This window comes from Pelecanus crispus, chromosome 11 (assembly GCF_030463565.1).
Source record: "Pelecanus crispus isolate bPelCri1 chromosome 11, bPelCri1.pri, whole genome shotgun sequence".
Lineage (NCBI taxonomy): Eukaryota > Metazoa > Chordata > Aves > Pelecaniformes > Pelecanidae > Pelecanus > Pelecanus crispus.
In genome coordinates this window covers 803,089-818,689 of record NC_134653.1, presented here as the reverse complement: position 1 = coordinate 818,689, position 15,601 = coordinate 803,089, and the positions used below count along the sequence as shown (strand labels likewise).

General features: G+C 52.4%; 1 protein-coding gene across 1 annotated transcript; it reads right to left on the bottom strand.

Moving 5' to 3' along the window:
* Positions 1–3,754: 3,754 nt before the first annotated feature.
* On the bottom strand, positions 3,755–15,024 carry SCNN1G (sodium channel epithelial 1 subunit gamma). The gene is made up of 12 exons (XM_075718071.1): positions 14,694–15,024; positions 13,507–13,801; positions 12,876–13,069; positions 11,821–11,924; positions 11,200–11,363; positions 8,185–8,283; positions 6,868–6,985; positions 6,304–6,382; positions 6,161–6,218; positions 5,741–5,802; positions 5,464–5,539; positions 3,755–5,018 (listed from the first exon to the last, which is right to left on the bottom strand). Exons 1-12 carry the CDS (start codon positions 15,008–15,010, stop codon positions 4,629–4,631), a joined length of 1,956 nt encoding a protein of 651 aa, XP_075574186.1. The 5' UTR covers positions 15,011–15,024; the 3' UTR covers positions 3,755–4,628.
* Positions 15,025–15,601: the final 577 nt, after the last annotated feature.

Sequence of the window (15,601 nt, the reverse complement as noted above, 5' to 3'; positions counted from 1 at the left end):
AGTTTTGAGTCTCAGAAGTATTTAAGTAGCAAGTCCTGCTACTGCAACCGGGGTTTGTTTCTGCACAGCTGCCCCTCGCTCCGTGGTTTTCGCGGGAGGTGTTTGCACGCTTGTGTCAAAGGAGCTGGGAGCACCGGGAAAGCCACCGCAGGCAGGGCCGGCAGCGGGGCTGGTGCTTGCTCTGCAAGCGCTTCCACCACGGCTCGGACAAACCACTCCCCAAACTGCTCGTGGCGGGACGAGCGCCCGCGCAGCCTTTGCAGTGCTCCTTTGGGGTGGGGGCAGGCCCACAGCAACCACAGAAATCAGGCACCCGCAAGCAAAGCGCCTGAGCTATTTGGGTTGGGGTTGGTTGGGAAGATTTCCTTGAAAAAACAGATGGGTGCACGCCCCTGAAGGCTCTTAGGGGGCAATTGCGTGTTAAGTGAGACAAAGCGAGCCCTGGGCACGGCCAGCAGCCCCCATAATGTGGTGTCCGGCTGCGCCCCTTCCCCAGCAGGACGGAGAAGGGCCAGCAGGCTCCGTGTGGTTTCAAACCCGGTTTCTGTCTGGGCATCGCTTGCTGGCAGAGGCAGCGGCAGATTCCTGCCGTCCAGCAAACCTTCTCTGTGCAGCTGGATTTCCCTCCCCCTCGGCCCCCCTGCCCCGGCAGCTCCTCCGTCACCCGCAACTTTCTCCCCTCCGGCAGTGGCTGCTGCTGGGAGCTGCGGAAGAGCCGAGCGAGGTTCGCCCGCTGCGTCTCCCCTGCTCCGAAGGGCCGGCCCTGGCGTGCAGGCAGCCTTTCCTCCTGAGTCACCGGCACCTGCCTGCCGCAGGTGTGCTCCCACACCCCTCCCCAGCCCGCCCTTCGCCCCGGCGCCGAGGCTGCGCCGCGCCTGCGATGCTGCCTGCGATGCTGCCTGCGATGCTGCCTGCACCTTCGCCGCGTTTTTGGGTACCGCAGCCGCTCTCCTGCAGCCCCGCGGTGCCAGCGAGCGGGGACCTGCCTGCTCCCGCGGCTGGCCGGGCTCCCACCGCGCCACGAGTCTCCTGGGAATACCGTCTCCATGGGAAGAGGCTGGGGTTCCCGCCTGGCCCTCGGAGCAGCGGCGGCGGAGGGGATATCGCCAAACCACAAACTGTACTGCTTGTTGTTCCCATAAACTCCAAGCTGAATTTCCCAAACGCTTTGAGTTTATGGTGTTTAGCGTGCGTCAGACCTGATTCTCGTACCGTCCCAGGTAGTTTTCTGTGCTTAAGATGACTCAGGAGTTCAGCGGAGTTCAGTATTGAATTCACGATGAAGTAATCTGTTTCTGTAGCTACTCCGTGGCTTTCTGCCTCCTGAGGACTATTCATAGAAGGAGGAAAGGTGCTGCGCCTGCCCTGAGAAGTAAATGCAAAAAGCACCCACAGAAAACCTGCGCTTTCCCAAAGAGTTTAAAGCGAGCGTCCGCGCCAAAGGGCGCCCGGCAGGACGCACGTCCCGGGTTATCGACCGGAGAGGCCTTGCAGGCACGCTGCAGGGGAATGCTGCGCTTCAGCAGCCTTGCTCCCAATCAAATGATAATTTCTTTATCAGAACTGCAGTTATCGGGTATCGAGTTTGACCGGTCAATACAGCTGCTTGCTTGCGGGATTGGTACCACTTAGTTTATTTTAAAAGGCTTTTATTTTGCTCTGGGAAGCCTTTAAAAATACAAGGCTTTCTAAAATTACCACGGGTTGAAGTGTCATCCGCTTTACAGCTCCCACTGAGGTCTGGCTTCGCTCTAACACACGTTACTGCCGGGCTTTGTCCGTGTTGTGAATTCTCAGGTGCCCCAGAGGAAGATCTGGGAAGCAGCCCGCAGCATCCGCTCGACACGGCTTATGGCTGCCGCCGTGATGGGAAGCGTGGCCGCTGCTGAGCTCCGGGGACACGGCTGCCCTCCGTGCCCCCTCGGCCCGTTCCGAGCCGCGCCGGCTGCCGGCACCTTCCCCGGCTGCGGGACCCAGGTGCCGCGCGATGCTCGGGGCAGCAGCTGCGGGGGTTCCTTCCCTCCCGGGGGGCTGATTGCGTGATCAGCGCCTGCTGATTTAACGCAGCTCTTGGTGCTGGAGGGTTGCTGGGAGTGGGGCAGTTGCTTGGGCAGCCTGAGAGGAAGAGGAGTCCCTGTGTGAGCAGGCTCAGCAGTGGGGAAGGAGCTGTGCTGTCCCAGCAAGCTGAGATCCTGCAGCCCCTCCGCAGTGCTGTCTGCAAGCAGAGCTGAGCAAACCTTGCAGGTCCCGTGGAGAGCTGCAGCCTGTCGAGCACCGTGGCCCACAAAGGTATGGATGAGGAACAGGAGAATCATGGTATGTCCCACTTTGCAACGTTGGCTTGTTTTTTCCTGGGAGATGTGTGTGTGCATCCCCCCTGGCCCTGAGGTTCATAGGAGGCTCTGCTCTGTAAGAGTTGGAGTCAAAATTGACCCTGGCAACTGTCTGCATCTGGAAGAAGGTCCTTAGTTAGGTGTTACTGAGCCAAACCAGCTCCTATATAAAGAAGCAGTGAACTGGAGAGGAAGGAGCTGGTTCTAAGATGCCATGCAGCTCTGAAGTTTGCTGTTATTTCCACCGCTGCCGTAGTTGTGACAGCTCACCCCTGTAATGCGAAGGGGGAGGTGGCCCTGGTGTGCACATGCCTTTCGTAGGCTACCCCAGCGTTTTTCTCTAGGTCTGCTTTGCCGCTGTTAGCCCAGCCTGGCCCATTTGCAGTGAGAGCTGTTATTTGATGCCCTGTTAGAGAGGTGATGGGGGCAAGCGACGGTTTGCTCTGAGCACCCCACCTTCGTGCGTTAGGGAAGGGGCTCTGAGGCGGAGCAAACCCAGTTCTCTCTTCTCCTCTGGTCCCCAAAGGACTGTCCAGGAGTGGAACTGTCTGGAGGTTCCAGCATTTTTGGTCACCTTGCTGGCTAATGCTGCTTTCTGAAAGGCACTTTCACCATGCAGCTGCTTGCACCCCCAGCCTGCTCCCGAGCCAGGTCTAGCAGCGCTCTGCAGAGCAGCCCAGGGTGCCTGGCAGCCCCGGGGCAGGCAAAGGCAAGTCCCATAACCTCTTGGGATGCCTGCATGGAATTAACTTGCATATTGCTGATTTAAAAAAAAAAAAAAAAAAAAAGCAGTTATTCAAAAATATATCTTTATTTTTTTCAGTTTATCAGCTATTTAAATAATCCAGTTAAAATATGTTTTATTGCACATTAAAGAACCTTTCTGGATCCTCACTGTCCTATATAAAATAAGCTTATATAGAGAAAGGAAAAGAGAGACTTTCTTGCACTTATACACGCACACACACTCAATCGCTCTTGCTCTACGAAAACCCTAAGCAGCCAACCTGGTGTAGGCTATATTCATCCTCAACATCTATACAGTGTGCTCTAGGCAGCTAAGAATCAGCTATGGTAGGAAAAAGTCAGGTGCAGGACGGGGAGCAAGGAGAAGGGCGCGGCCACCGCAGCCGGGTGCCCCGGCGGTGTCTCCGCAGCTGTGGGCAGCCGCCTGTGGTGCAGGGAGGGTCTGGCGCGGTGGAAGCAGTGCAGCGCACGGGAGGCAAAACGCAGGGTGTTGATGCAGCGCGGTGGAATGGAGGGGGTGTAAGCAAGGTGGACAACATACCGGTGGGGCAGAGGTATCCTCCCGCCACCTCCCTTCAGGGCTGCGTGCGGAGCCCAGGGCAGCTCCGGCCGCAGCCCCGTGCGGCTCCATCCCCTCCCCGGGCACCGCCAGCTCCGGGGCAGGGAGCCGGGAGGCTGCAGGAGGGAAGTCGTTGCCTGGGGCTCAGCAGGAAAAGAGCAGCCAGCTCCCTTTGAGGCTTCTGGGAAGTGACGTGTGGCCAAGGCCACGTGGTGCTTCACGACCTCCTCTGAGGTTATGTTTAATGGCTGGCTTGAATGATGTAAAATGAAACAAGATTGTAGAGTATGCAGTTCATTAGTGCAATCCGAATTGGATTTCGTGCCCTTTTCAGATGTTTCTTTTGGGATGACTCAAGTTCTCAAGCTGTGCAATAACTTGCTCTACAAGCACATCCGTGGCTATCCTAACATTTCATCTCAGAATATAGAGGTCCTCAGGCCACCTTTGGAATCGGGTTCCTAATCAAAATTCAACCTGAAAGCTTTCCTTTTATCCAGTTTGTGCTCTTCCCAAACCTCTGTCATGCCCCTTGTAACAAATGTCAGGCCGCGTTCCTGAAAGCTCTGGGTTTTTCCCACAAGTCAAGCCGCACAGCAGAGAGCAATTAGCATTAATACTCAATGTGGCATCAATCTTCTGCTGTGGAGTAATTCCTGCCCACTTACAATGGGGTGTGTGCAGTTGGTTGCTAATGTATGCCTCTGTCTGGCAAGACATCCCAGCTCAGTGCCACATCCTGCTCCAGCCATCTCCTGCAATGATTAACTTGAGAATTGATGTTGCCTGAAGTTCCCAGTGTCTCTGAGCCCTTGGCTTTTGTGTCTGAGCTTTGCTCAGAGAAGCTTTGACTGCAAGTTCAATTCCTGAATAAGGGTCTGACCCAACAGCCCTTCAGTGCTCGTTTGGATGCGTGCCTTTCACCCCTGGACGTGTGGGTCCAGCACCCACCTCTTCTTCTGGCACCTGGATGGGTGGATAAATAAGCATCAGTGTTGCCCAACCTCTAGCGTATCGGGCAGCTGCTCTGTGAACGCAGTCTCTAGCCGCAAAGTGCTGTAATTGGGGGGGGGAGTCCTGGGCAAGGGGTTGTCCTGGGGCAGCGGCAGGTGCAGAGCGGTGTTGAAGGTGGGCAGGTCCTCGTCGATGCAGACGGGGTTATCGTGGCCCTGCCTCTCCAGATCGCCGGCCTGCGGTGGCTTCCCTGACCGGTCCCTTTTTCGGTCGTTCCACCATTTCTTTGCCTTTTGCCATTGGCGCCGCATTACGATGGAAAGCGAATCGATGAAGAAGACCTCGACGATCTCAATGACGCAAACGACGGAGCAGCTCATCCAAAGGCCCAGCTGGCCTCCAAAGTTGGAAAGAAGAATGACGAGCTGGAAGAGAAGAGAGCACAAGGTTATCAGCTCCTGCGGGCACTGGACACGTGTCCACGGCACTGTGACAACGTGCAGGGAGGCTGCACCAAGCTGGGGCACCCAGGGTTTGCTGTGAGCGCTAACAAATGCGCTGGGCCCCTCCTCTGCTGCCTGCGTTACCCTCTCCTGCTCTGCTTCGGCGGGAGCTCAGCGCTGCGCTTACTGCAGGCAGCCCGCAGGCCACCCCGCTGCAGGGCTTGGGACTGGACAGTTTGAAAAGCGGCCCCGGATAAAAGGGCTGCAAAGGACAGGACTGGGTGCCCTGGGGTGCATCGTCTGTGGATGGTTTCCTGCCCCTGCCTGGATGGGACCGCTCCCCTGGCAAGATGAAAACTTCCAGCCTGTCCGGGAGGAAGAGCTGCATCCTCCTGGTGCTGAGCAGGGAACTGCTGTGCTCACTTACTGTGTTGGCAGGATTCTCCGAAATGAATCTCTCGTTCAGGTCTTTGTAAAACACCATGAGGTTTGCGAGGTCCGTCCTGAAAGGAGAAACAGAAGGCAGGCTGAGGGTTTAGTAAAACAATAACATGAAACATACTGAAAAACTATGCAAATAACCAGTTGGACCAGTAGGGCTGGGCTGCTCTAAGGGAGCTTTTTCCCCAATTGCCATCATTAGGGCTGCTGAGATTATATCTGAGCTTGAGGTGCAAGCTAGAAACACATACATGGAAACTTACTTGTTCAGCTTCTTGTTGATTTTTTGCCCTTTGTCCCAAGAGAGAACTCGAAGCATCCAGTCCTGGAAAAAAGACAGAAAATACTGCTATTGCTGCATGTACTTGTGTAGAAATCCCCTGAAAAGGGAGCTCATGCTCCATACCTCCTTGGACCAGCTTGGGTGCCAGAACTGAATGTGTGTGACTGACCAGCTGTCCCTGAGGGGATCTCCCAGCCCACAAGCCAAATCTTAGTTTAATGGTGAACTGCTGGAGGGGAAGCCTGGACCTGGACACTACAGACTGAGCCTCTGGGAGGAGCATCCTCGAAGGGCTAACAAATACCCCAGGGGCCCCCTGCTTCTGTGCTGAACCTCTGGGTTTATTTAATGCCTTGTTGTGCCGTGCTGCTGTCACGGCGGAGCGCAATTAGGGACTGACCTCTGACACGGTGGATGGCCACTGGGCGATGCTGGTGGTGAGCGCCCACTCCTTGAAGCTGGAGAGAGATGCAGACAGTCAGTTGTGAGCTTGAACTCCCACGCGCACACAGCACTTTACCTCTGGTTGTGGCCAGGGCTTACCTGCAGGCATCTTTGCAGATTTGCTGGCAGCCCAGCTGCTCCTTCACAAACTTTTCGTGCAGTCTGTAGTAGCAGTACACTGCAAGAAGGGAGGAGGACACACGTATGAGAAGCTGGAAAGAAAAGCAATGACCTTTTGCTACTTGTGCTGGAGTGGGGCTTCTGGGGTGTAGGTGGCCTTTGCGGCCATCACCTAAGTGGTGGGGATAACAAGATGTGCCTATAAATATTGCAAAATACTCTGAGAAGTGGTTGTCACTTGCTGTAGGCATGAACAATTGCCTCACCCGGTCAAGTCCTCCACTTGACACTTCTGTGGTGTGCACAGATGGCAAGCAATTAGGACAACTGTCAGAAACAAGTCAATCTAAAGAAGAGAGGTGGTTTTGGGCTCTGCGGTACAGGGTCTTAGGCAGGCTAAGGCAGATTCGCCTCTTCCCAGCGCGCAGTGTGGCTAGGGTGGTGCTGGGTGCAGGCAGGGCCGTGCTGACCGGGGACGGGGCTGTGGAGGGATGTGGCTGGCAGCGGGTGGTTGAGGCACGTGGGAGGTGTTTGAACACTTACTCCAGTTGGGGTTTTTCTTGTAGTTGCAGTACTCTGCCCCAGCAGGTAAGGGCTGCGCGTACTGGGCGCAGCCACACGAGTCCACCATGGCCTTCTGAAAGCAGGAGTGCAGGCAAATCTGGGGGAGATAAATCAAGAGCTGGTGTCTAAGAAGCACAGGCTGCTGCACTGCTGCAGCGCCAAGCTCCAGGCTCAAGTGCACCTAAAAATGTCCTGTTTATGATAGTAGCAATAAGATGGAAACCCATTTCCCTGCGCCTTCAGGCTCTGTTGCTAGTGAATACAAACACAGGCAGAAAGTGCCATGGAGGGTTTGGGCTCTGGTGCAAGAAAGAAGAATATCATCTCTGAGGGGGGGTTCTGTGAATGCTCACACTTCCCCTAAAGCCATCAAAAGCTTCAGTGTTGCAGTGGCTCTTTCTACAGCCAAGGAGAAGGTTTTTGGTCAGCCACGGCATGTAGTTCATGAATCAACAACTAGGTGTAGGATGTGACTCACGAGTGAAAATGTTCACAGCTTTGACCAACTTCTGTCAGTGCGTATTTGGAGGCCTGAAGTTCTAGGGATTACTAGGGCAGTAGAGTCACTGTTTTGTGCTAAAACACTTAATCAGTTGGAACTTCTCTTTTTGAAATACCAGTCGTCAAGCTTTTTGGTTCCAGTCGCAGCCCTCCTAAGCCCTGAGTTTTGGTGAAGTACTGTTATTAAAAACCTGAGATAATGTCTGTGTGATCCTACCTGGCAATACATCACAGCAGATTTCAGGTATAATATCCCATAAAATAAAAAACCAGCCTAGGCACAGGCTTTGCAGCAGGCAGCAGCTAATATAATTATGATTCTTCAAGCGGAGAGTGCAAGAACAACTGACACTCTCCAAGAGGACCCAATTACAGAAACCATGCAAAATTAGTGGAAACTTACTCTGTAAACAAACATCCTGCTATCTGGATACTGATTAGATGGTATCTGTTATTCTTGGAGTCCTAAAGGTCACAATTTCTGGCTTCAAGGGTTACTAAGCTGCAACATTTACTTGGCCAATATTTTCCAGTCTCACATTGCTTGAAAATTGCCTAATGAGCTAATGTTCTCCCTTTATCTAACAGGGCACCTAAGGGAACTTCAAACATGAACTACTTAGGAATAAAACTTGGATTTTTTTAAAAAGTGCTGTATTTTTACATCAGTGGTTAAAAGCAGTGACCCTGTGCCTGGACTGTTGACAATCTCAGATCCTGAACTACAGAATATTGTAAAGCTTTTTATGAAGGTAGTTTTCAAGCGACTGATAAAAACAAATGTAACAGATTTACCTGGAGTGAGTAGCTCTTGTTATAGAGATTTTCTACTGGTATGTCAGCACCAGTCTCCGTACAGTCACTGTAGGGTTTGCTCAGCTTGCGAGACCGAGTCTGAGAACCAGAAAAGAACAAATCTTGGTTTTTGGAGTTCACAGAGAAACCAAAGGATTTAACAGCAGCTCATCACGATTCTGAAACTGTAAGTGATGGGCCAGGTTTGAACAGCATGTTTACCTTTTCCCATCTCAAATGATTTGTCAATCACTTGTCAAAACAAGGGGGTTTTTTGGTTTGTAATGTCCATTTTCCAAAACACTGCTCCGGCTGGATTACCTGCTGTCTTTGAAAACCTCTGCAGATATGCAGAGATGGTAATAATCGAAACAGTGAGGATTTTTCAAAACAGAGTAATTCATATGTATGTTTTCTCTCGCTGGAAAGTCCTAGAGGCTATGCATCATTTATCCTGGATGTGTGTTTGTTTTGAGGGAAGGGAGGTTGTTGCGTTTTTTGTTTTCTTTTCTGTGAAGACCCACACCTTCCTGAGCTGTTGTTGCACAGGCTGCTTCTGTTCTGCGTAAAACAGCACTTCGGGCTCCGCTAATGCTCAACAGCACCTCTCCAAAATCACTCTAAATCAAACGTTTGTATCTCCTTCAGGACTTTTTCCAGGTACTGCTCTGACCCTTCCTCTCTGATGAATGATAACAGCTCTTCCTGTTCTGCAATCTCTGTCCAGAGAAAAGAGCTCTGAAATGCCACGTGCTGTGCCTCCAAGGTCTGCTGAAACCAGGGCTGGGAGCCCTCAAATTCACAAGACCTGATTCAGGCTACATCGCCTGCTTCCTGCAGACTGCCCTACCTCGCCCAGCCTTAAACTCTTACTATCTTTCTGCAGTAATTATCCACTTTAAAACAAAGAAAGTGGCCTGAAACGACAAGAAATGTTGTGCATTTAAAAATCCATTTACCTATCAATCTCTACAGAGTTTAAAATTAGGGGCTAATCCTACAAAGGATCAATTTAGTAGGAACCTGAGAAATGCCTGCATACCTTTAAGGCACTGACTGTAGATCTACAGGTTACTGAGGTCGAACCTGAGAGCGAGCATCACCATTTTTGTCTGCAGCAATAGGTGGCTACAGGCATGTATGGTGCAAGTCAGCTCTTATAGAAAGATGCTCAAACCTCTCTTTGGAGGGAACACAGAAATATGTGATTTCAATATTAGAGATGGATTACTTCTGAAAACTGAGTGAAACCAGCTTTTAACTTCCACAGACAAGCTAACGCCAGGACACCTGCCTCAGTCTGCTGCTGTATCTTCTAGCAGATGATAGATTCTTTGTACAGAATTTTTTTGTCGTGGCTTATACTCCTACAAAAGCTCACTTGTTCATTCAGGTACTGAAATAATTTCCAAACTAAATATTTAACTAAAGCACTGAAACTCCTACCAAGCAATGCCTTGTTTGCATTCCAAACATCTTGGAATATTTTTGGAGGCGGGGGGGCAGTCCTAGTGCACAGCAGAAATACATGAGCAATAACCTAGACACTGATGTTCGCATTTGGAAACCAGCGATTGCCAGGCTCGAGCCTCTCGTGAGCAGTGTTGTGTGTGGCACATGTCCGCTGTGTCCTCTTTCGTATATTTGGATGCAGGTACAAGGACTGAGCCTCGGTGGTGCAGTCCTGTCCTGACAATCGTGACTCCCCCTTGGCAGGCTCTCTCTGGCAGTACAGTGATCACCAGCTTTTGTTTTGAGTCCAGAAATTGTGTCCAGTTTCTCTTTTGGGTGTTAAGTTCTGATCTGCAATCAGATCACTTCCTCATGCCAAATCTTTTAAACATAGCTACTGAGATATGTTCAGTCTTGCTCTTTACGCTACGTGCAACAGTTCAAATCTACCATGCCAGGAAAATACTCCATTAAATATTGAGACTCTGCCTGCAGTGACCTTTTCCTGTATGGTGTAATAGTTACAAAGGAAATAGTCTTGCAAGACTTTGCCTCCCTTACACTGTTCTGGTTCCGATACCTCCTATTCACTTTTGGTTTGTTAGGTAGCATTTATCCCCACTGGTTAGACCAAGGAGTTGCTGCCACGGTTTTCCAGGCAGCTGGAAGATAGTTAACTATTCGCACATTTTAAAAGCATCAGCCCGGTTTTTTAATGTCTTTTCTAATGCGTGGACTATCTAGATCTGGCACACCCAGCCAGGACAGATAAGCAGCTGGCTGATGTGTTTGACCCAACCATCAGTGAAGAAAAGGCAGAACTAAAATGCTCACTTAACAGCCCATCCAGATGAAAGGGGAAAGCCTGGCTTGCCTGATGGCACTGCTTTCACTTCTCTACCACGGAAAGGAGCCCCTTGGGTCAAATGCCTTGTCTGCACTACACTAATTGGGGACATTTGGAGCTCCTGCCCTCGCTGACAGCAACAGCAAGATGCTTCACTAAGCTGGCAAAGGCATGGTCGCTGCCCACGAGGTTTTCTTTACAGCTGGGATAGCAAGAAACCCAGGAAAAACAAGACTTACACCCACAAAACAGTTAAATGGGTTGCGCTGCAGTCACCTCTACAGACCTGACCCTACCGTGGGTTACCTACAGCTCGAGCTTGTTCTCTTCCGCCCCTGGAACCTGCGTGGGATGCAAACTTGTCTGCGTATTGCTAAAGCGAAACGGGGCACTTGACAACACATTTCTGTGGTTGTGGATTTTGCTGTGAAAACAAAACAAAACAAAATCCCCTGGAAAGCTGAAGGGGCGGATAAAAAAACAAATTCCCAGTAGCTGTTTGGTTTATGATTTTCCAACAGCCTCTGCACAAAGGAAAACTTTGTTCAGGAAAGTGCTATCACAGGATTTTCCTTGGGGCACTTCAGCTGCTCAAGTGTGAGGTATGAAGATGCCTTCCAGCTACTGGCTACGTTCAAGCACCGTATCAGTTCATATTTACATCTGTTTGAAGGAAATGGTGCCGTGCACCTGGAAACAAGATTGCTGTCACTCACAAAGTGCATCCCTATGGAGGTGGCTGCTGCAGTCTCAATTTCTGTGCCGATGTCTTCAATGAAGGGATATTCGTTTTGGTCGTGGACAATGATCTTGGCTCCTGTGGATGTCACCAGGAAGGGGTTGTAGTCTGCTTCATCGATATACAGAACAACCTGCAATCCTGAAGAACGGAGACAAGGCGGGAGCAGAGTTACACCAGAAGCCAGAGCCATTTTTTCTGGTCAGGGAGGGCAGCACAGTTTACTTAATATTATCTGGCCTTAAGTAGAACTGTAACAGCCAAGCAAAGCCTTTGCAGCGCTAGCCTGAGACCCTTGCAGCAAGCAATGTCCCCCCGCGGCCCCAAGTACCGCAAACAGATAATGCCTGCGTAGAACGTGGCTGAAACCGACTTTAAAAAGTTATATAACTGGGAAGCAGTAATTTCAGATGGAAAACATTAGTGATGCAATGATATTATCTTTGTATTCTCTGGCAACAGTTTGCACTAGTTCAAACAAGCATTTCCCCAATCAGCTTGCACATCTAGAGCCAACACATCAATCACTCTCCAGTAGGATCCAGTTCGCTGAACCGCTTGTTATCTAATAGTTCCTCTGCAAACTCAGTTTCCTTACCGTACTCGCTGCCTCCCGTGGAGGTGCTCAGGATCGTCCCGTTCTCCCCACTGTTGAAGGTATAGCAATTGCCATGCAGGGGATGATGGAAACGAGTGAAGTGCCTGAAAGAAACCAAGTATCGTTACATTGCCCTCTGCAGTTTTAACTGCCTGCGGGAGAAAATCAGCAGATTTGGGCTTTTTGTTTTGGCAGAGACGTAGCAGGACTGGATTTTTTCTTTTTTTTTCTGCAAGCAATTTATTTTGCTGAAAAGTGTGGGTCTTTTTCTTAATATCTTGAAACTACACGGAAATATGATCTGGTTTAATAGCATCGGCAAATGAAAAGTTTAGGAGGGTTTCATGTGGGAATGGGGGCTGAGAGGGTGGGGGAAGCGAATTTACAGAGCTAGAAGGAACGTGGTGGTGGAGGGGACAGAGTCCTCTTCCATTTGACAGCCAAGTGTCTAAAGGAACACGAATCTTCATTTTTCAGAACAGGTGTCATAGCCACTGTCATGCAGGGAAGGCTGGGGACACACCCTCGTGATTCAAGCATTCATGTCTTTCCTGTGAACATCCCCTCCCACTCAAGCAAATATCTTCATTCTAAGAAAAGATGTTATGCATTTGCACAATTACAGGCACAAGCAAAATGCCTTCGGTAATGAGTTACATTGCTTGCTTTGCGCACGGCAGTGGGGAAATTGCTAAACCTGTGTACAAGTGCAATCCTATCCCCACAACTGCACAGGGGAACGCTGCCGTTATCCCCAGCATGAAGGGATGACTCTCCTGCTACCAGGATACACAAGAATTGCACTGCCACAATCATAAGCAGGCAGATTTGATTCTGCCAAAACTCACGAGTTCATCTGAAATGTGGACAGCAGAACACTAAGACAAAGTAAATTAAAGGGCGTAATTAAAGTTCATGAAGACGCAAATGTTTGCTTTCGTTTAAAAATGGAAACGGTTCCTGCTGGAATTCAGCAAATACCAAATACTCGATTCCTACGTGTTATGCACTTGGAAATAAGCTGTTAAGCTGGCAGGTATTTTCTGTGCACTGACCTTTTGTCACAAGATAGGCCATCAAAGAAACATGTCAGTAGAAGGTCATCAGCAGAATAACTCAATTTTTCTTTAGTCTCCAGGGGAATTTGTGCCATGATGTTCATGTAATGCAGCTTGTACCATTCTTGGATAGCATTAACACCAGAACTGAATGTATAAAGTGCACACTCACTGCTGTTGTTTGCATCGCACTGATAATTACAAAGGGGAAAAAGCATTTCAGATGAAATGAAATTATGTATTCTACAAGGTATGTGTGATACTGTTTCTCTTCCACAGCAAGAACCACGCATGAAGTTCTAGTAGCACAAAGGGGACAAAAGGGCATCAAAGACCTTTCATTCAGGGCCAAGCGATACAATCAAATGTTTCAGGCCCACAGAACGGGTCACGGAAGGCACTAAGTCTATTTGGGTAGACTTCAGGAAGGCATTTCTCTTCCAGAGAGCTGGAGATGAATCTGCAGGCAGCCACGGAGGCGTGGCAGAACGGGCAAAAGAGCAGAGGGAGCGTTATTTCACTATAAAGCCACTTAACCGAGCAATAAAACTGACTGGAGGGATACCAACCCAAAACACCCTTCATTGCCCCCCAAGGAACTTGCTGGCCAGGGAAGAGTGGCACTCACCAGCTGGAAGCCGATGATATCATTTGAATCCCCAGAGTTCACTATGGATGAATCCTTGTGAAAGACACTGCCCTCTATTTTCCTCTTCTGGCCACTGCGAAGGTCAGTCGCAGTCTTAGAGAAGTCCTCAAACTTCAGCAGAGGGATGTGTTTGAAGAAGTCGCTCCCTGTGCTGTTCCACTCATCCACCGACCGGCGCACCTTGGACTTGCCCTCTGAAAATCCGTAGAAAGTCTCCAAAGCTTTTTTTGTCTCTTTGTCCAATTCAGATAAATAGTCTTTCATGGAACTGTACCTGCATTGGAGACAATGTGATAGAACGTGACACCCCATCTCACCTCACCACCTCGCTGCAGCATTTTGCCCGCTGCACGGTGAATCTCATCGCTCAGGACAGAACTCTTTGTCGCGGACTCACATCGATCTCTCTTAGAATCATAGAATGCTTTGGGTTACTACCACATCGATTTACATCGGTGCGGGCAGACACAGCTATACCCACAGAGAGATCTCAGAGCAAGGACCATAAGCAGCAAAACAGACTGAACTGCAGGGAAAGCCTGCACAGACTCCCAAGCTCCTTGAAGGTTGCGTTAGCGAGCCCGAGGAGGCAGAGCGTGTGGAAATAAGACTTCTGCATCTGTGCCAAGAGGCACCGGCGAGCTGGATCGCCTGCAGGGACCGGGGTGGGTAGCTGGCCGCAGAACAGATGTCAACGTAAAGCGTCATTTGGCTGGAGAGACAGTGTTGCTGATTGATAATGTCAAAGCATCCTATAAGGAAAGAAAGAGGCAGCAGAGGAGTGACAGGTGTTCCCTTCCCATTCTTCAGGGGATGCCGTTGTTTGTAATCCTGGCGCTTTGGCCCTGGGAAGAAGGGAATTTGAAGAGCAGCACGGAGCTGACCAGGGCCTGTCTCGAGCAGAAAGCTAAATGGACTGAGCCTCGCTCAGCAGGCAGCAAGTGGAGGGCGTGATCAAAACCCACAGGTACCCGCAGAGCATCGGCACAGAGGCGGACGCGTTACCGAAAGCGCCGCAGAGGGAAAACCCACGGTCGGGAAAGACCGCTGACGAGCAGCGCTGCGGCCCGGGAAGGGGTCCGGTGCCGGGCCGGCGAATCGGGCAGGGGTCCCCGGCGGCTGGGGACCACCCTGCCCTCCCGGCCGGCGGCCACCCCGTGCCTTACTTGTAGGGGTTGATGTTGCAGATGGTGACGGCGGGGAAGGGCAGCTTCTGGAACTGGACGGTGACGGAGACCGAAGCGCTGTAGTAGTTCATGAGGAGCTCGGCGCACTGCCAGAGGATGAGCCCCACGGCGCTCAGGGTCAGCAGGATCCAGATGAACCTGCGCAGGCGGCCCCGCGACACCACGATGCGCCGGCAGCCGTGCGTGTTGGTGTTGAGGCAGTACCAGCGCATCAGCTCGCTCAGCGTCGGCGCCTGCGGGCCCTTCACCGGCAGCGTCCTCTTGATGCGGGCCCTGATCTTCCTCCCGGGGGCCATGGCGCCGGCGGGGCCTGCGGAGCGGCAGAGCGGGCTCCTGAGCGCGGCGCGCCGGGGCCCCCCCCGCCGCCCCCCGCCCGCCCCGCGCTTCCCCGGCGACACCGCCTCCTCCGCGCCCCCCCCCCGCGCCGCCTCACCTCGGCCGCCCTCCGGGCCCGGCGGGGCCATGCTGCGCTCCCGGCCCCGGCGCCGCTGCCGATGGCGCGGCGGGCGCCCGCCCCGGCACCTACCCCCGCCGCCCGCCCCGCCCCGCCCCGGCCCGCCCCGCCGCCGCCCCCCCGCTCCGCGGCCGCGCAGCGCCGCCCCACGGCGGCCGGCGGGGATGGCGGGGCCGGGCGGGCGCCCCCGGGCAGGCGGCGGCCGGAGCCCCGGGGGGTGGGGGTGGGGGTGGGGGGGGCGCGGCGCCGGTCCCCGCGGGGACGGGGAGGGGGTGGGCGGCGGGGCGGGGCCCCGGGCGCTCCCGCCCGCCTTGCCCGCAACAAAGATGGCGGCGGCGCCTGCCCGGCGCTAAGGTGGCGGCGCGGTCACGTGAGGCCGCGCCCCGCCCCGCCCGCTGCATGGCGGCGCCGTGAGGCGGCGAGCGCCGGCGGC